The sequence below is a fragment of the Schistocerca piceifrons genome, chromosome 3 (assembly GCF_021461385.2).
Source record: "Schistocerca piceifrons isolate TAMUIC-IGC-003096 chromosome 3, iqSchPice1.1, whole genome shotgun sequence".
NCBI lineage: Eukaryota > Metazoa > Arthropoda > Insecta > Orthoptera > Acrididae > Schistocerca > Schistocerca piceifrons.
In genome coordinates, this window is record NC_060140.1 from 261,273,389 (window position 1) to 261,294,148 (window position 20,760).

The 20,760-nt window shown below is 45.6% G+C and overlaps 1 protein-coding gene across 2 annotated transcripts in view; it reads left to right on the forward strand.

Moving 5' to 3' along the window:
- Positions 1 to 20,760, forward strand: part of LOC124789539 (bifunctional coenzyme A synthase) — a 148,509-nt gene that overhangs the window by 25,399 nt on the left and 102,350 nt on the right. For both annotated transcript variants that reach the window (XM_047256935.1, XM_047256934.1), the window contains exon 2: positions 10,847 to 10,995. In XM_047256935.1, coding sequence (XP_047112891.1) covers positions 10,847 to 10,995 — 149 coding nt within the window. The remainder of the gene's footprint in view (positions 1 to 10,846; positions 10,996 to 20,760) is intronic.

The window sequence follows — 20,760 nt, forward strand, 5'->3', positions numbered from 1 at the left end:
CTGCAGAATTCTCAATCACATACTGTGTTCAAATATAATAAATTTCCTAGAGGCTGAAAAGCTTATGTCCACAAATCAGCATGGTTTTAGAAACCATCGGTAATGCAAAACTCGCATTGCCCTTTTCTCATATGATATACTGCAAACTATCGATGAAGTGCAACGGCCAGATTCCATATGTGTAGATTTCCAAAAAAACATTTGTTACAGTGCCCCACTGTAGTGTGTTAATGAAGGTACAAGCATATGGAATAGGTTCCCAGATCAGATGTGTGAATGGCTCAGAGACTTCTTAAGTAACCCCCAATATGTTGTCCTAATTGGCTGGCAAGTGTCATCAGAGACGTAAATGTCAGGAGAGCTCCAGAGAAGTGTGATAGGACTACTGTTATTTTCTGTATACATAAGTGATAAGGTGGACTGGATAGGCAGCAACTTGTGGTTGTTTGTTGATGATGCTGTGGTGTACAGGGTGGTGTCAAAGTTGAGTGGTTGAAGGAGGATACAAGATGACTTGGACAAAATTTATAGTTGATATGATGAATGGCAGCAATCTCTAAATGTAGAAAAAATGCAGGTTAATGGAGATGAGTAGAAAAAAACAAATCTGTAATGTTAAGGTAGAGCATTGGTAGTGTCCTGCTTGACACAGACACATCGTTTAAGTATCTGTGTGTAATGTTTGCAAAGGGATACGAAATGGAATGAGCGTGTAAGGGTTGTAATAGGGAAGAAAAATGATCAATTTCAGTTTATTTGGTGAATTTGGGGAAAGTGTGCTTCATCTGTAAGGGATAAGGCGTGTAGTATGCTAGTGCGACCTAGTCTTCAGTACTTCTAGAGTGTTAACAGATGAGGTGCTCAGAGAAATCAAATGGGAGTCTCTGGATGGAAGGCGATATTCTTTTCGATAAACACTATTGAGAAAATTTAGAGAACCGACATTTGTAGCTGACTGCAGAGCAGCTCTAGTGCTGTCAGCATACATTTCATGTAAGGACCATGAACATAAGATAGGAGAAATTAGAGTTTCCTTGGAAGCGTATAAATAGTAATTTTTGCCTCCGCACCCAGATTCCATCTCAAATTAGAAGTGGTTGAACCAGTCACAAACCAGTTTTTGAATGTTGTCATGATGATACTAACCCACTTCCTTTGTTGTCTCAGTTGGATGAATTTTATCTTTACCATCTCCGAATGTAAGTCTTAGCTGCTACATTTCTTATTGGCATATTCACGTAACTTATGTTCCATTAAGTGGCTCTTCTCATTACTGTCTAGGATGGAATTCCTTTTGAATTCGTAATATTTTAATAGTAAATGTTTCTTTGTCTGTATAATTATTTTGGTTTTAACTGTGAGTGATAGGCGAGACTTTACTTCACTGTCTCCCCTCTTTTGTCATGTATATAATTGAAAGAAGGAAGGAAACAAAAAGCAACTCATGTACTTTAAATTACTCTGACCTGATATTTTAGAAGAAAGTGGGCATGTATTTCTGGAATGTCTAGTCATACGTACAGTATTGTTCTAGGATGGACTCAGATTTAATACTTGAACAATAAATCTTGCCAAACAAAATATTATTTTTTGACTACATTATTTACTTTCATCCGAAGTATAAGTAATATTCTAGACACGTATGTTAACGTGCCTTAAAATAATATCTAGTTTTGAAATGATGATGATGATGATGATGATGATGATTCTCCTCTTCCATACCTTTCAGTTGTTGTCTGACTAGAGTGATTAATGCACTAAGGTGACAGAAGTCATGGGATACTTCCTAATATTGTGTCGTCCCACCTCTTGTCCAGTGTAGTGCATCAACTCGATGGAGCATGGGCTCAGCAAGTCATTGGAAGCCTCTTGCAGAAATATTGAGCCTTGCTGGCTCAATAGCTGTCAATGATTGTGAAAGTGGTGCCAGTGCAGGATTTTGCGTATGAACTGATCCCTCGAATGTGTCTCACAAATTTTCGAAGGGATTCATGTTGGCAATCTGGATGTTCAAATTATTCAATCAAATTGTCTAGAACGTTCTTCAAACCGGTTGTGGCCCAGTGACATGGCATGTTGTCCTCGATAAAAATTCCATCACTGTTTGGTAACATGACGACAGTAAATGACTGCAAATGGTCTCCAAGCAGCCGAACACCCAAAGGACCCAGTCCATTCCACGTAAACATAGCCCACACCATTATGAAACCACCACCAGCTTGCACTTGCACAGTGCCTTGTTGACAACTTGTGTCCGTGGCTTTGTGGGGTCTACGCCACAGTCACACTACCAACTGAAATCAGGACTCATCTGATCAGGTCACAGTTTTCCAGTCATCGATGATCCGACCGATATGGTCATGAGTCCAGGAGAGGTACTTCAGGCAAAGTAGTGGTGCTAGAAAAGGTGTTCGCTTTGGTCGTTTGCTGCCATAGCCCAGTAGTGCAACATTTCGCTGTTCTGTCTGAACAGATGTATTCGCCATATGTCACACATTGATTTCTGCAGTTATTTCAGACAGTGTTGCTTGTCTGTTAGCACTGAAAACTCTACGCAAATGCCGATGCTCAGTTGTTAAGTGAAAGCTGTCCTTGGTGAGAGATAATGTCTGAAATTTGGTATTCTCAACATGCTCTTGACACTGTGGACATTGGAATACTGAATTCCCTAACGATTTTTGAAATGGAATATCCTTTCATTTCCTCTCGTAAAGATGTTTTCCACAAAGGTATCACAGTGTACCATTCACTGAAACACAATGTTATTAATTACATAACACAACATTGACTTTGAGTCCAGGATCACAAACTCATCATCTTGCTGGAGTTGTCAGAAAACAATTGATAACCAAGTAAAAACATAACACAAAATTGACTTTGATTCTCCTGTACCATTGCCCAGAAGAAGAACATTCAGAGTGCTCAAAGTGGTGACCCTGGACACCAATACACTGGTGCACTCGTTGAATGGAAGAATTATTTCCTGCTTCCAGTGTTGCCTGCTGAAGAGAATTACAAGTAAGCATGATACATTCTTGCGTGTCCTCTGGAGTTGTTGGAATATCGCGATAGACAATGTCTTTAATGCATCCCAAAAGAAAAAAGTACAGAGGATTTAAATCAGGAGACCTAGCTGGCGGCCAAGTAACTGTTCCTCCTCGACCAATCCATCTGGCAGGATACTTTCAGTTCAGAACACGACGTGCGCACAAGGCATTAGGTGCTGGACATCCATCATGTTGATACCACACAAGCATTCTGGTTCTTAGTGGCACTTCATCCAGAAGCAGAGGTAGAATTCATCTGAGGAAGTTGGCATATGCTGTGCCGTTTAGACTACCATTGGTGAAATACAGGCCAATAATTGTAGTACCAAGCATGCCACACCAGACTTTGAGTCCAGCAGCACACTGACATTGACGCTGATGTTTCACCTGTCTAAGCCATCATGGGTTGTCGCTGGACCAATAATGCATGTTCGTTGTATTTACCTGTCTTTTGTTTTAGAAGGAACATTCATCGGTAAATAGAACATTAGAGAAGTAGTTTGGGTTGACGAGGATTTGCTGCTGTGCCCACTGACAGAACTGTACACGATTCTGGAAATCATTCCCATGCAATTCTTGATGTAGGTGTATGTGGTAAAGATAAAACCGGTGACGTGTAAGTACATGAGCACACTGGTTTTAGGAATTCCAATCTCACGTTTAAGCTATTGTGTGCTCTCATGTGGATACATAGCAACGGAAGCGAGAACAGTAACTTTGGCAGCTTCGTCTGTGCAAGTGCTGTGACGATTGCTTTGTCATGGGTTGAAACTTCTGGTTTCCTGAAGCATCACAACAAGATGAGAAAACATCCATCGGGAAGGTGGGTTCTTGTCAGGATATCGCTCTCTGTACAGTTGCGCTGCCTGCATAGCATATCGCCTACCTTCAACAACAACAACAATAAAAGAAACATTATGTCGATTCAGTTTGTAGGAAGGACAGCCTTTACTGTATGCCTACTCTACACAACAGTATTTAAAAGGACTAAACTACTGAACTAAATGGACTCGTACATAAGAAAACATTATTGCAATTACTGTTCTGCTAACTTACATTCCCCATATATGGTAGCATTTCTACTTTCTCTTCGTTGGCATGCATTCTACTCGCACAACTCTTCAGCTGACGATGGTTGACGGAATGACGGGTGTGCATTCTACTTATGTTTACATTTGTCCTCTGTATCATCAGCACGTGGATGTGTTCCACTACTCTGAGTACCTGCACTAAGCGCTGGGAGTGTCAATTTTTATGTCGTGTTATGTAATTAATGATGTTGTGTTTCAGTGAATGGTACACTGTGATACATTTTTGAATAGGTCTTTAGGAGAGAAAATGAACTACTGAACAAAAAATACAGAGTGCCGTCATACCACTGTTCATATCTTTGTAATTAAAAAAAAAAAAGCTACAACGAAAGCAATCATGCTTATTTGTGTCCCCCTGATGGCTAAAGAACATTTGCTTGAAACATTTTGTAGTATGCATCTGAGACCAAGCCATGCACAAGATACAACCACTTTTTGGATGACCCAAACTTTACAAAAACTTTTATGTACCTTTGCATGTATATATTCACATACATGTGTCACCGACATTTTGAGAACAAAGTGTGTATTAAAAAAGCTCCACATGGTTGTCATTTATAAAACAGAAAGCTCCCCGATGGGTTGTCAAATGAATAAAAGGTAAAAGAGCAACAGTACAGTTAAAACTATATGTCATGACTACAATCTCACCTGGATGAAACTGAGGCACTGCAGTTCCCTTGTGACTTGTTTTGAGATACATTGCCAATAGAAATGGATATGAGTCATCCTTAATAGATGAATCATATAAAACAGTTAAAAGGAATAAGATTAAAAATTAACCACATTTGCTGGTTGAAATAAAGTACATACCAATGACCTACCAAAACACTGTCTCAGACAAAATTGAAAGAAGTCTTCAGAAAACAAATATTGAAATGGCCTTTACTACTGATAATAAGTTACAATTTAAACTTCGCCATGATGTTGGATTACGCCAAGATGAATAAGCAAATCAGGTGCGTACAGATTACATTTGGGCGGTGTTACAGCTTCTGTGTAAGTCAGACCAGTAGATCCTGTTTTTGCAGGATTTCGTGAACATACAGGTAATCGTAATAAAACAGCTTTTGGTGAGCATTTAAAACTTTCCAACTGTGCAGTCCATGACATTGGACACAGTATGAAAATATTACGTAAAGGTAAAAAATCTTAATATACTCAAAAGTTTGCAAATATACAGAAGCTGGAAGAAGCATAGTCAATGCATTTTGAGTGATCACTTATAAGCAGGAGACCACAATTTCTTTAATATTTGTACCTTTGCATGTATATATTCACATACATGTGTCACCGATCACTCAACTCCTTGCTGTTCCTTCACAGCACCTATACCCAATCTTCTATCAGACTCACCACTTTACTTCCCCAACTACCATCCTCTACTGCCCCCACTCCCATTTTTTGTTTTTTCACCCCCTCCCCAAACTTCCACCCCCCCCCCCCCTTTTCCTCCCTCCTTCCCCCATCCTCCCCTTCCCTCCTCTCCAAAATCAACATTACCCTATACACTACAGTATGTGATCTATGTCATAATTTTGAGTACTGATGTTATGATTCGGTACCTGTGAGCTTGCTATATATATCTTTAACTGTATCTTGCTCATGATCCAACTTTTCCTCCTGTTTCACAGTACCTTATATACCACCTTTCAGTGCTTCCAGAACTTTTCTTCTAGATGTTTACAGAGATAATCATCCTGGATGTAAAACATTTAGGAGAATGAAATTCAAGTTTCAGCAATGACCTCAGTGCAGGATGATATGGTACATTGGAATTTACTACTATAATATGACATACAAACTATAACCCTTGGCTATACCCTAGGATTTTTTGTATGGTTTTCGTCTACTCCCCAAACACCACTTTAAATTACTTTGTACCATCTCTGAGCATGCAGATATACAATGCTACTTTTTTATCCCACTTTTAAGCGGTATTACTGAAACATGCCACTCCTTTAATCAGAAATGGCCTCCTCCCATAGGACTGCTTGTGAAGTGGTGTTCCCACTACACCACCAATAATAGTGTTACCTTGCTTATTTTAGTATAGATAGTGTGGTCATTTTAATATAATCTGTCCTTAGTTAAATATAGTTGGTGAAGACCTGTTAACATGTGTGTACTTATCTTCAGTTATATTGTGTTATCCCTATGTATAGATCCCCCCAGTGGGCTCGCCACTCTTTGGCGAGTTCGTGCTTGGCTACCACGGGGCCGCAGCCTTTGCAGCATCTTTTTCCTTCCATGCTGCGTGTATTTGTTTCCCTTCTCCACTCGTTCCTCCACTTTGGCATTTGATATTCCTCTTTTTCTTCTTCCTCCCTGTGCGCTCCTGAAGGCTGGCCCACTCATCTAGACATGTAACAGGTGACTGGTTAACGCGTAATTCCCAGCCCCGGGTTGACAGGTAGGGTTCGCACGTACCCCCTGGAATAGGCCAGGCCCAAGGAGGGGTGATTGCCTGAGCTGCAACCTTCCCAAATTGCTGATTGGTCCCTCTGTCAGATGTTTAGGAGGTGTGAGCTGAGGTGTGAACGCTCACCTAAGGCGGTTGCGCCTCCTTGTGAAGGGGCTCCCCACTGGAAGAAGCGTGCCATCAGGGACACTGCAAATCATGTGGGATTTTCTGGCAACGAGTCAATCATCTTCCCAATCAACATCTACGAAACGAAAACTGAATGAGGCTAACAATTCCAAGACCCTTCTTGCTGCACCACAGTTCCTCGTGATCTGATATACTGAAGACTGTCAGTCCTTCGCCATGGCAAACCAGTTTATTATTCAGAAAGATGTTGATGCAATTGCTGGCCCTGTGAAATTGTGCTCTCGTTTATGGAATGACACTTTGCTTTTCGAGACTACTCGTGATTCTCAAGCACAGAAACTGCTTGCTGCCTCGCTTCTTCACAGCTATCCTGTTCGTGTTGAGGCCCATAGAACTTTGAATTCTTCCTGTGGTGTAATTTACACCAGGCTGCTTGACAGTCTAACGTAGGCCGAAATCCAGTCTTATCCCTTTGATCAGGGTGTCATTGCCATCCATCGTGTAATGAAAAAGGTAGATTCCTCCTTAATGCCCACCCGCATTTCTTCTCTCATCTTTGATAGAGTGGTGCTACTGTCCAAGATCAAAGCAGCCTATGAAACTATCACAGTCCGGCTGTACAATCCGAACCCGATGCACTGCTACCAGTGTCATCATTTCAGCCACACTAGAACATCTTGTCGACACCCAGCGAAATGTGTAACCTGTGGTGAGGATGCGCACAAGGGCAAGAGGGCAGTTGTCTGCCTCCTCCACACTGTATTAACTGCAGTGGTGGCCATGCCACCTCTTCTCAGGATTGTTCCGTGTATCTTGATGAGCGAGCTGTCCAAGATATCTGAGTAAAGGAAAAAGTACCTTACCTAGTCGCTTGCAAGTTGCTGGCTAGCCGCAAACCCTGCTTTCTCCCATCTGGCACCTATAGTTCTGTTCTTGTGTCCCTCGCACCATGAAGGACATGGCCACGCAGACATGTGATGTTCAATTCAGCTCTGAGGTTTTGAAATTGCCCAGTGTTGAGGTAGCATTGCCATCCCCCATCCAGCTGTTCAACAAGCCTTCAAACCCTCTTCTCAAGGGACAAAGCCACCAGCTACACAAACGGTAGGCTGGAAAGGACAGGAGTAGGACTCCCGTCATGATTTATTCTGTTCCTCCAACTAAACAACACAAGAGTCTTCCTCTAACGGGAAAGGCTCTAAGAAGTCCACCAAAAGCAATCAGTCTTCTACTTCGCCAACTCGAAGATCCTCGTCGACAGTGTCGCCAGGTGATACCTTAGTCCGGCCGGCCTTCGTGTTGCCGGTGCACACCACCAACCATTTTTCAGTGTTGGACTCCATGGACTGACCACACAAGCAAGCTGATGTGTTGTGGACCCTGTGGAGCAGGGTCCTCCTGCTTCTATGCCCTGTAGTAGCAACTCTTCACAGGCTGTCACTCGGCAGCCGCGCTGAGGTGACACCCTTACATCTCTTCCTCATCATGACTCTCATCCAATGGAACGTTTGTGGCCTTCGGTCCGAGAAAGAGGATTTCTTTCCCCACTTTACCTTTTCCCTCTGTACTATTTATGTCCCTCTGTCATTCAAAGTCACCAGGGCACACTTCCTTCAGCTTATTGGACATACACCTCCCCCCATTTTTTGCTACTCGGTGACGTTAATGCACATCGTCCCGTTTGGGGTTCTCCCAGGACCTGTCAGACAGGTGCCCTCTTGGCTGACCTTCTTAACCAACTTAACCTCTTCTGCCTTAACAATGGAGCACACACTTTACTTTCTGACGCCTCACACACCTATTCCCATTTGGACCTATCCTTTTGCACTGCCCAGCTTGTGCATTGTCTTGAGTGGTCCGTTCTTACTGATGCCTACTCGAGCGACCATTTCCCATGTGCTGTCTGTTTGCTGACCCCTACCCCATCTGTATGCACGCTCAAATGGCAGCTTACTAAGGGTGACTGGCAGCTTTACTCCTTTCTGGTGACCTTCAAAGAACAAGATATCCCCAGTTGTGATGTCCAGGTGGAATATCTCACAAATGTTATCCTTACTGCTGCAGAACGCTCCACTCCTCACACTTCCTCTTTACCACATCGTGTACCAGTCCATTGGTAGACTGAGGCATGCTGCAACGCAGTTCGCGCACGGAGACGTGCTGTCAGCCTTTTTAACCAATGGCAAACTGTATTCATTATAAACAGATGGGTGCAAAGTGTCGTCACGTTCTTCAGGATAGCGAAAGAGCTAGCTGGATTTCATTCACTAGTTCTTTTAACAGGGTGCTGACATTTCTGCCAAGGCAGCAGTCCTCGTACCTCAGCCCACGAGTTCCTATATTCCCTCCAATGATCTCTGTGTTGCCGTCTGTCAGGAGGTGGTGTCTTTGACATCCCCAATGGTCCTCCCTTCACAGGAATTAGCTATGGCTTATGAAGCCTCCCCCAGCAGCTTGGACAACCTCATCTCAGCCCTGCCGCTGGAAGGAGATCATTCTGCCTAGTCTGCATATTTGGCACTGCCTTACTGCCTTTATAGTGATCGTCATTTGATAAGTGGTGCCGCCCCACCACTTTATACACATTGCGCCCAAGTTTTAACTGTCCACCACTTCCTGATGGAATGCTCATTTTGTAACCTTTTTCTTTCCTGGGTTTGCCATCGCTGAGTTATCGGTCGTTTTAACAAATGAAGCGCGTGCTGTCAACATCGTTTTACTTTTTATCCACCAAAGAAATATGGGGAAGGCCATTTATTTTTAGTTTTGGACCCCCATTTCTGTATGGTGTTTTTTTTTTAGCCGTTTCTCCACCTGCCTGTTTTTAGCTGTCTTCTATTATGTCAACTGGGACTGACATATAGTCATTTTTGAACTCCTAACTCCTCTCTGTCTTCATGTTCTATAGTTTTGACTTAGGTGCGTAGGACCCCAGTTGCTTTTTGTGCCCTAAAGCAAAACAAAACCAAACCCATGTATAGATATTTAATGTTGCTGCTGTATACGTGGTTCCAGATGTACTAAATAGGTCTCCCCCCGTCCCCGTCACCCCCACCCCACCCATTTGCTGTGACCACATGTTTGTATTATTATATGATTGCATTATTCCCCTTGACCACATGTTTACAGTGCTACATTATTGCATGCTATTGGTAATACCAAAAATTTATTCTTTTTCCTTAAGCCGTTTGTCCAGTCACCATATTATGTTTCTTGGATAGTTTTATAAAAAAGGAAAAAAAATAGCATGTGTATATTGTGTTTTCTGTTTACTATTGTCTGTGCAGTACTGTCACTGGTGCATCAAAATATGCTCATTGCTAACATTTCTCAGACCTGTCCACAGACAACAGAACTCTAATTCTGCATAACTATCATGCTGCTCTTATGATTATTAGTTTATGCACACTATGGCATTAGTATATTAATATCTCCTTTCAGCACCATATTTTAACTGTTGATCTTTACAAACATACTGTAAATTCAATGTGACAAGCAAATGTTCCTATTCTTGTCATGGTAAATAACTTTTAACAATGTACCATCCCACTCCCCCTTTTCTTCCCCCCACTCATCCTCTTTGTGCCCCTATCCCTGTACATTTACCTAACTCTGTAGGTTCCTTCCCTTCCCACCGCCCCCCTTCCCTCACTGCCTCCTCCTCTCTCTTCCCCCATCCCACCTTTCCCCTACCCCTCCTCCTATACTCCCCTACCCCACAGCCCCCCTTTCTCATGCCCCCTATCCTCCCACCCCCTCTCCTGCCATGTCCTCCCCTCCAGTTTTTGGATCTATTGTTCTATAGCGTGTACAATAATTTTTTGTATGACAGGGCTTGGATGGACTGGTGGGTATAGGATATGAATTGGAGCATCTCATGCATAGTGGGCGTGATCATTGGCTGTTGTAGTGTACTGAGCGCCTTGTAGCACATAATGACAATACTACTGCCATCTGCATATATGCATATTGCTGTCCCATAACTTTTGTCACCTCGGTGAAATCAGGTTATATGCTCTGTATTCTGACTTTGGTCCTCACTTTTGTAAAAAACAAAATTTGAATATTCATACGATGATAAGGTTACTGGTAAAATGTTTATGTAACACATGATCTTTCTCAATCATACAGCATTGTGAAAATATCATTTTTCCCAGCTAAAAAGCTCTGGGAGCTGATTGCACCATGCTGTAAAAGAATGAGCTCTGTCGAAGACTTTCTGAATGATGTGGAACCAAACCTGGAGTATAATATTGTGCCTATAACGGATCCGTATGGCCCCACAAGGACAGATCCAACATTACAGGTATTAAATTGATGTAATAGATGAAAAACATAATTTATCTCTAGTTATTATTTATCAGGACTAATATCAATGTCATTTTATTTAAAATACATATAAAAAGTATACAGAGGAGTATGGTGTATCTTAATTACATCTTGTTTGTTTTCCTCTTTGTTGGAAAAATTCACGTTTAAGTCATAAGGTCTTGTCGTTTTTTTAAATAAAACGGAACAAAATACACAAAATCTGAAACTTCTGTTCGTCAACATAAACTTCCTGAAGGTATACATTTGTCACAATGTTGATATCATTTGACTAAAAAGAAATGTTTATAGAGTTGATATTTAATTGTTGTAAATAACAAAAAATTAGTGGGATTGAGGTAATTGGCTGATCCGTAGTTAGTTAGTAAGATGAGTGGTGACTGAAAGGAAGCAAATCAAATTTGTTTTGTGGAGAAACTCTCGAACTAAGAATGCTATATGGACAGGGGAACTACCTAAAAAAAAAAAAGAAAGCACAGATAACATTTTCAAGTTAATTAATGAAACATCTTTTTAAATTGTAACAGCACCATGGGATCCTTTGGAACACAAGAAGTTGATATTAAACTGCGGCTATATCGAAATTTACCCACTGACATCTTCCGTGTTTTGGTGGTAACCTGAAATTCAGTGATTCTGATGGGTGATTGCAGCTAGATGCCTGTAAATATAGGTCTGTATGTGTGGGCTTACGGTAAACAGAATACCCCAGTGATCCACCCACTTTCCGGTTGATGAAGATGTCAAGAAATGTCAGACAGCTGCCCTTCTCCACTTCCATTCCAAATTTGATATTTTCACATATATAGTTCATATGCTGCAAAAATCATAACAGTTCTTCTGCACTGTGGGCCACAAACTATGGGTGTCGTTCGAACGTTGGTGCACTGGTCAAATGTTGAGTCTGATGGAGACAGCCTTGCTAAGGAGCTGGAACACCTACAATCTTTGTTCTAAAATAATGGATATTCTTCACATCAGATCACCACAGCTTTAAGGAAACAGGAACATGGATCACCAGTAAGATCAAGAGAAGAGGGAGCCATTCATGTCCGGGGCATTTGTCCCGTATGTTGGCAATATTTTGTTGAAATTCCCTGTAGGAGCCCACGGGTCTTTCGTTGGTCCATGTGGTGCATACAGGGTTCGAAGATATTGCAGCCTTCCTTCTCTCCCGGGCTGCATTCCCTTTCCCTTATCCCCCCCCCCCCCCCCGTTTCTGCCACTGTAGTTTCCTTTATGACAACCCAGCTATTCCCTTGGTTTCACTATTCCTTTTCGGTCTTGTTGCATGTCTCCAGGTGCGCACACACACACACACACACACACACACACACACACACACACACACACACACACACACACAGGCTTTTTCTGGTGCTCATTGGGGTTTGACCTCCCTTTCTAAATTATTTTTCTGTAGTGTGAGCCATTTGAGGAAGAACTCCCTCCCCTAGTATCTGGCATGGGTTCCTCGCCCCTATCCCACATGTAGCCTGTCCCTGTGGTGGGGCTGTTATGTACCCATCTGGCTGAGCCCCCTGACAACAAAGGATCAACACTTCTTACACCTGAGCTGTAATCGCCTGATATATGCCTAGGAATGGTTGCTCATCCTTTTGGGACGTTAGAACTCCCATCTACAATGCCAGGCGGCCCTTTCCACATCTGGGTGGCGCCCACAGGGGATTTGCCCCCTCCCTCTCAATAAGGACCCAATCTTACATTCATGGATGTCACTCCGTCCTTACCGTTGACGCACTGACTCGGCACAATGACCGATTCGGGCCCATTCAATGTCCGTCCGACCTGTTGTACTATGTACTACCAATGGAACGGTAATGGTTACTATCATACCCTTCCAAAATTGCAGTCTCTTTTCTGTAGCTTGTGTTGTATTGCAGGAATTTCATTTTTTGATGAATGTTTGTAGTTTCCTGGTTTCCAAGCCTTTTGCCAAAATCAGGTTGGCAATTTCTGAGCCTTCTGTGGTGTCTCTACTGTGGTCGATATGTAGATTGTTAGTTTTTGGGTTCCTTTTTATACTGCGCTGGAAGCAGTGGCCATTCGGACCTATGTAGACTCTGTGGTAATGATGTGCAATCTTTACCTTCCTTCAGACCAGTCTCCAACGCTTCCTGATTTCTTGCTCTCCTTCGACACTTCCCTCACCCTTTCCTTCTCCTTGAGGTTTTTAATGTCTATGACCCTCTGTAAGGTGGTACTGTACTGCTAACCGGGGCAGGATTGTTGAAGACTTGCTGGCAGGGCTTCATCTCTGCCTCTACAACACCGGAGCCCTCACACACTTTAGGGTGGCACATGGCACTTCCTTGTCCATTGGTTTTTCCATCTGTAGCCCTGGATTCCTCCCCTCTCTTCCATGGGGAGTTCATGATGATTTATGCAACAGTGATCGTCTTCTGATTGTCTTATTCTTTTCTTCAGCATCACTCACCTTCATCACTCTCAGGTAGGCCTTTAATAATGTGGATTGGGATGCCTTTTCCTCAGCTGCCACCTCAACAGCTACACGACTGCATTGATGAGTACATATGGAGCTTAACCAATGCCATTCTCTTTTGGCAGCTGCTTCAGTGATTCCTTCTTCCTCAGGTTCTCCCCAAAGGAAGACTGCCCTTGGTTCCCCAAAACTGTAGCTATTAAAGACTGACCCCAAGCCCTCCAACACTGCAAATGGCATCTCTCAACCCCCTCATGGCCTTAAAAGCTTCATTCCTGGGCCTGTTATCTTATTAGATGCCAGAAACGGATTAGTTGGGAATGATATGTCACTGCCATAGGACAGCATACGCCCTCTTCACAGGTATGGCCAAAGATCAGTTGCATTTTTGGCCACCATTCTCCTACAGACGTCAAGAGAATTTACCTGAATGTTGTTATCATCACCAGCCCAGACTCTGTCAGTGAACAGTGTGCTTGGCATTTCACCCAGGCCTTAGCGCTGGTCCACTATCCGCTCACATTCCATATTGTGAAACGCAGTCTGGAATGACTCCCTTTACCGTTCATCTCCTGCCGCCTGGAGCCTTATAATGCTCCATTGAGTGTGTGGGAGCTCACCAGCACCCCTCCTTTCTACCCCGACATGGCTCCTACACCAAACCAGGTGCACAGACAAATGCTTCAACACTTATCGTTGACTAGCCAACGTCATAAACTTGTTCTTTTTAACTGACACAGGAGTGAACGGGAATATTGTTCCCAGTGGTGAGAAAGTGACATTATTCCAGTTTTTAAATCAGGTAAAGCACTTCTCAGATGGACAGCTATTGTTTGATCAGTTTAACCAATGTCCTGTGCAAGTTACTTGAATATATGGTAGGTCAAATGCTGTATGCAATCCCTGGAGTGTGCTATCCAAGCGGCTTTTGACTGGCTTCAACACTTTTTTGCAGTCTTCTTCAATCTGTATAAAGCTTATTATACTACATGGCACCACCGCATCCTTCCCACCTTACATGAGTAAAGCCTTCATGGCCCGCTTCTGATTTTTATCTAGAACTTTCTTTCTTGTCATGCTTTTTAGATGCAGGGTGGTGCCTCCTGTAGTACCTCCCATCTATATGAGAATGGGGTTCAGTAGGACTCTGTTTTCAGTGTCCTCTCTTTTTAATGGCTATCTATGATTTGGTTGACATTTGTGGGGGCTTATAGTGTCTCCCTGTGTGTATATTGACGATTTTTGCATTTATTTTTGTTCACCATTGATGGAAGTTGCTGACTGCAGGCTGCATGGAGCAGCACATGGAGTTCTCGCATTTCTGTCATCACCGTACAGGCCATCCCCATCCGGATCTGTACATTTATGGTCAGTCCCTAAATGTTGTGGACTCTCATTTTTTCGAACTGTTCTTTGATGCCTACTCGACTTGGCTTCCCCATCTTTGTCCACTAAAGTGGACGTGTTGGTTGCACCTCAGTGTCTAGGTAACATCAACTGGGGCACGGACCACTCTACTCTGATATGGATCTACACAGCTTTGATCTCTCCCATCTAGATTACAATAGTCTCGCATGCAGCTTGGCATCACCTTCGACAGTATATACTACAGTAGACGTGATACACCATTGTGATATAAGACTGGCAGCTTGTGCCTTTCAGACTATGCCTGTGACCGGCGTCCTAGTGGAGGCAAGCATTCCACTGTTGCAGGTTCTGCACCACCAATAGCTCTTTGCTTATGCATTATGCATCCGCTGCACCCCAGAGCATCTGAACTGCTGTCTACTCTTTCCAGGTATGGAGATCCACCTCCCACTATGATCGCCATTCCACCCGGTCCCTTCTTTTTGAACCCCAGGTTTGACCTCTACCAACCCTTGTCCAGGCCTGCTCACGTACACCATGGTGCATCCCTAATTCCACAGCTCTGTCTTGGCCTATCACAAGTTCCTAAAGACTCTGCTTATCCTGAGACCCTGCACTGTCAATGCTGTAGACTCAGCACAGAGTTGGTAACCATCTCTCATGCTCTTGAGCATATCCACCCCTGCACTGAGAGTCCTTCCTCATCTGAGTGACTTGTTGAGCAGTTTACAAGCTCCTGACCCCCCCCTGCGGGTCCGGGGATTAGAATAGGCCCGCGGTATTCCTGCCTGTCGTAAGAGGCGACTAAAAGGAGTCCATCCCCCTCACGGGGGTAGTTAGCGCCTGCGTCCGGAGACGGACGGTTCCACGACCTATAATCGTGGTCTTTGTAGTTTTTCACTTCTCGTTTCTTCCTTCCTTTTGTTGGTTCCTTTCTTTGCTCTTCTCCACCTCACTGTCTTCCTTACTCTTTCCCTTGACTTCTCATTGCCTTTTTCTCCTTGCCTTCTCATTGCCTTTTTCTCCTTGCCTTCTCATTGCCTTCTTCTCCTTGCCTTCTTCTCCTTGCCTTCTCCTCCTTGCTTTCTCATTGCCTTCTTCTCCTTGCCTTCTCTGGTCTCCGCCTCGGCGTTTGAGACAGTCTGTCCTCTTTCTCCCTCTCTCTCTTCTTTTTCCTCTTCTTCCTTCCTCCCTGTGCGTGCCTGAAGGCCGACCCACGCGTTTGCACGCGTAGCCGGTGACGGGGTAACGCGTAAGTCCCCGCCCTGGGTAGACATGTAAGGCACGCGCGTACCCCCTGGTAAAGGCCAGGCCCGGGGAGGGGTGATTGCCTGAGCTGATACCTTCTGACCATGCCGATTGGTCCCTCCGTCTGTTTCTCGGGAGGTGTGACCTGAGGTGTAAACATTCACCTAAGGCGGGAGTGCCCTCTGAGAGGGTCCCCACAAGGAAGGAGCGCGCCATCGGAGACGCTGGCAATCATGGGGGATTCCTCCGCAATGGATTCTACTCCATCTCTCTCGACTTCGACCCAAAAACGGAAACGTGACCAGCCAACAGTGACAAAAGTACTACCGCCTGCCCCACAGTTCTTCGTAGTTTCTCGATCTGAGGACGGAAAGGATTTTTCCTCTGTCAACCCTTTCGTTATTCAGAAGGGCGTAGATGCCATAGCCGGATCTGTCAAATCTTGTACCAGGTTGCGTAACGGCACCTTATTACTAGAAACTGAGAGTGCCTTTCAGGCACAAAAACTGCTTCGGGCCACCCTCCTGTACACGTTCCCTGTCCGGGTGGAGGCCCACCGAACTTTGAATTCGTCTCGTGGTGTAGTCTATACTAGCTCCCTCGACGGATTGACTGACGAGGAGCTTCAATCTTTCCTCGCTGAGCAGGGCGTGACGGCTGTCCATAGGGTCATGAAAAAGGTCAACAATGACCTTGTACCGACCCGGACACTTTTCTTGACCTTCGATAGTGTTAAGCTGCCATCGCGCATCAAGGCGGGTTACGAGGTTATTTCTGTTCGCCCCTATGTCCCGACACCTACGCGCTGCTACCAGTGTCAGCGTTTCAATCACACTCGACAGTCTTGTTCCAATGCGGCTAAATGTGTCACTTGTGGCAGGGATGCCCATGAGGGTGACTGTCCACCTCCGTCTCCTCGTTGTGTGAACTGTCAGGGTGACCATGCCGCATCCTCCCGCGACTGTCCTGTCTATAAGGAAGAACGCTGTATCCAAGAAATTCGGGTCAAAGAGAAAGTGTCCACCTCGGCTGCTCGCAAGCTATTGGCTAGTAGGAAGCCCACGCTGCTCCCAGCGGGGAAATACAGTACTGTCCTCGCCTCTCCTCGGACTACCCGGGAGGTAGCAACCCAGACATGCGATCTGTCCTTCAGCACCACGGTCGTCCGTTCGGCCAGTGCTAAGATCGCGCGGTCGACGTCTCCTCTTCCTCCCATCACCCCACAGACACCAGCACCTTCCTCAGCTTCTGCTAAGACGAAGACATCGAAGTCAGATGCACGGGCCTTCAAGAAGGAACCATCCCGTGCAGACTTCCTCCGTACCTCGACCTCCCAGCCTTCGACCGGTACTTCCACTAAACGTCCTTCCAAAAAGGCGCATAGGAAGCACAGTTCTCCTTCTCCGCCACGGCGCATTTCTTCTCCTGCGCCACCCAGCGGTTGCCGCCCCAGGCCGTCATCCGTTTCGCCTGGCCGCACCGCTGGTAGCCGTACATCTGGCCGTTCACCGGCGGAGGAAGCTCCCCCTCCCGGCCATCCTCCCGAGATGGCCGATGACCCTATAGACCCAATGGACGATGACTGTCTGCCTACTGATAGCGGCGGCAGTGCTTGCTCGAAGCCAGGCCCTCAGCGGCCTTCGAGGTGACCACTTCTCTCATCTTCCTTTTCTTACGATGGCACTTATTCACTGGAATATTCGCAGCATTCGCTCCAACCGAGAGGACTTGAAGTTGCTGCTCCGCTTGCACCATCCGCTCGTCGTAGCCCTCCAGGAAACGAAGCTACGCCCATGCGATCAAATTGCCTTGGCACACTACACCTCTGTGCGTTTTGACCTACCCCCTGTGGTAGGTATCCCAGCTCATGGAGGGGTTATGTTGCTGGTCCGGGATGATATTTACTACGATCCCATCACGTTGCACACCGGCCTGCAGGCAGTTGCCATCCGCATTATTCTTCCCACTTTTACGTTTTCCTTTTGTACCGTTTACACTCCATCGTCATCTGCCGTTACCAGGGCAGACGTGATGCAACTTATTGCTCAGCTACCTGCACCATTTTTGTTAACTGGAGACTTCAATGCCCACCATCCCCTTTGGGGCTCTCCAGTATCCTGCCCAAGGGGCTCCTTGTTAGCAGACCTTTTCAACCAGCTCGATCTTGTCTGCCTCAATACTGGCGCCCCTACTTTTCTTTCGGACACGTCTCACACCTATTCCCATTTAGACCTCTCTATATGTACTCCCCAACTTGCACGCCGGTTTGAGTGGTATGCACTTTCTGATACATATTCGAGCGACCACTTCCCGTGTGTTATCCATCTCCTGCAGCATACCCCCTCTCCGTGCTTCTCTAATTGGAGCATCTCCAAGGCAGACTGGGGGCTCTTCTCTTCCAGGGCGACCTTTCAGGATCAAACCTTTACAAGCTGCGATCGTCAGGTCGCACACCTCACGGAAGTCATTCTCGCTGCTGCTGAATATTCCATCCCTCACCCTCCTTCTTCTCCACGTCGCGTACAGGTCCCCTGGTGGACCGCAGCATGTAGAGACGCTTTACGTGCTCGTCGACGTGCTTTACGCACATTTAAACGCCACCCTACAGTGGCGAATTGTATCAATTATAAACGATTACGTGCTCAGTGTCGTCGTATTATCAAAGAAAGCAAGAAAGCCAGCTGGGCTGCTTTCACAAGCACCTTCAACAGTTTTACTCCTTCTTCTGTTGTCTGGGGTAGCCTGCGCCGGCTATCTGGCACTAAGGTCCACTCACCAGTTTCTGGCTTGAAGGTCGCGAATGACGTCCTTGTGGCCCCTGAGGCTGTCTCCAATGCCTTCGGCCGCTTTTTCGCAGAGGTTTCGAGCTCCGCTCATTACCACCCTGCCTTCCTCCCCCGCAAACAGGCAGAGGAGGCTAGGCCACCTAACTTCCGCTCCTCGAATTGTGAAAGTTATAATGCCCCATTCACCATGCGGGAACTCGAAAACGCACTTGGCCGATCACGATCTTCCGCTCCAGGGCCAGATTCTATTCATATTCAGATGCTGAAGAACCTTTCTCCTGCGGGTAAAGGTTTTCTTCTTCGTACATACAATCGCATCTGGATTGAGGGACATGTTCCCGCATGCTGGCGCGAGTCTATTGTTGTCCCGATTCCTAAGCCGGGGAAGGACAAGCACTTGCCTTCCAGTTATCGACCTATCTCGCTTACCAGCTGTGTCTGTAAAGTGATGGAGCGAATGGTTAACTCTCGATTGGTTTGGCTGCTCGAGTCTCGACGCCTACTTACCAATGTACAATGTGGATTTCGTAGGCGCCGCTCTGCTGTTGACCATCTGGTTACCTTGTCGACCTTCATTATGAATAACTTCTTGCGGAAGCGCCCGACCGCGGCTGTGTTCTTTGATTTGGAGAAGGCTTACGACACCTGTTGGAGGGCGGGCATTCTCCGCACCATGCATACATGGGGCCTTCGCGGTCGCCTCCCTCTTTTTATTCGTTCCTTTTTAATGGATCGACAGTTCAGGGTACGTGTGGGTTCTGTCCTGTCCGACACCTTTCGCCAGGAGAATGGGGTGCCACAGGGCTCAGTTTTGAGCGTCGCTCTCTTCGCCATCGCGATCAATCCAATAATGGATTGCCTCCCAGCTGATGTATCAGGCTCCCTTTTCGTGGACGATTTTACCATCTATTGCAGCGCGCAGTGTACACGTGTCCTGGAGCGCTGTCTTCAGCGTTCTCTTGACCGTCTTTACTCCTGGAGTGTCGCCAATGGCTTCCGTTTTTCTGCCGAGAAGACAGTCTGTATTAACTTCTGGCGCTACAAAGAGTTTCTCCCACCGTCCTTACGACTCGGTCCCGTTGCTCTCCCAATCGTGGAGACAACCAAATTTTTAGGCCTTACATTTGACAGGAAACTTAGCTGGTCTCCACATGTGTCATATTTGGCCGCCCGTTGTACCCGTTCTTTAAATGTCCTCCGTGTTCTCAGTGGTATGTCGTGGGGAGCGGATCGAACCGTCCTACTTCGTCTATATCGGTCGATCGTCCGCTCCAAGCTGGATTATGGGAGCTTCGTATACTCCTCTGCACGGCCATCCATCTTACGCTGCCTCAACTCCATACAACATCGGGGTTTACGACTTGCGATCGGAGCATTTTATACCAGTCCCGTAGAGAGTCTTCATGCTGACGCTGGCGAATTGCCACTCACCTACCGGCGCGATCTACTGCTTTGTCGGTATGCCTGTCGGCTACTGTCAATGCCCGACCATCCGTCTTATCGTTCCTTTTTTGACGACTCTCTTGACCGTCAATACGGGTTGTATGTCTCTGCCCTGCTACCCCCTGGAGTTCGCTTTCGTCGCCTACTTCAACACCTTAATTTTTCACTCCCTGCAACCTTTCGAGTGGGCGAGAGCCGCACGCCACCTTGGCTCCAGGCTCAGGTCCGCGTTCACCTTGACCTCAGCTCGCTCCCAAAAGAGGTCACCCCCAGTTCGGTCTACCACTCCCGTTTTTTGGAACTTCGTTCGAAGTTCATCAACATGACTTTCATTTATACAGATGGCTCTAAGACCAATGACGGGGTCGGGTGTTCGTTTATTGTCGAGGCACAAAGTTTCAAATACCGGCTCCATGGCCATTGTTCGGTCTTC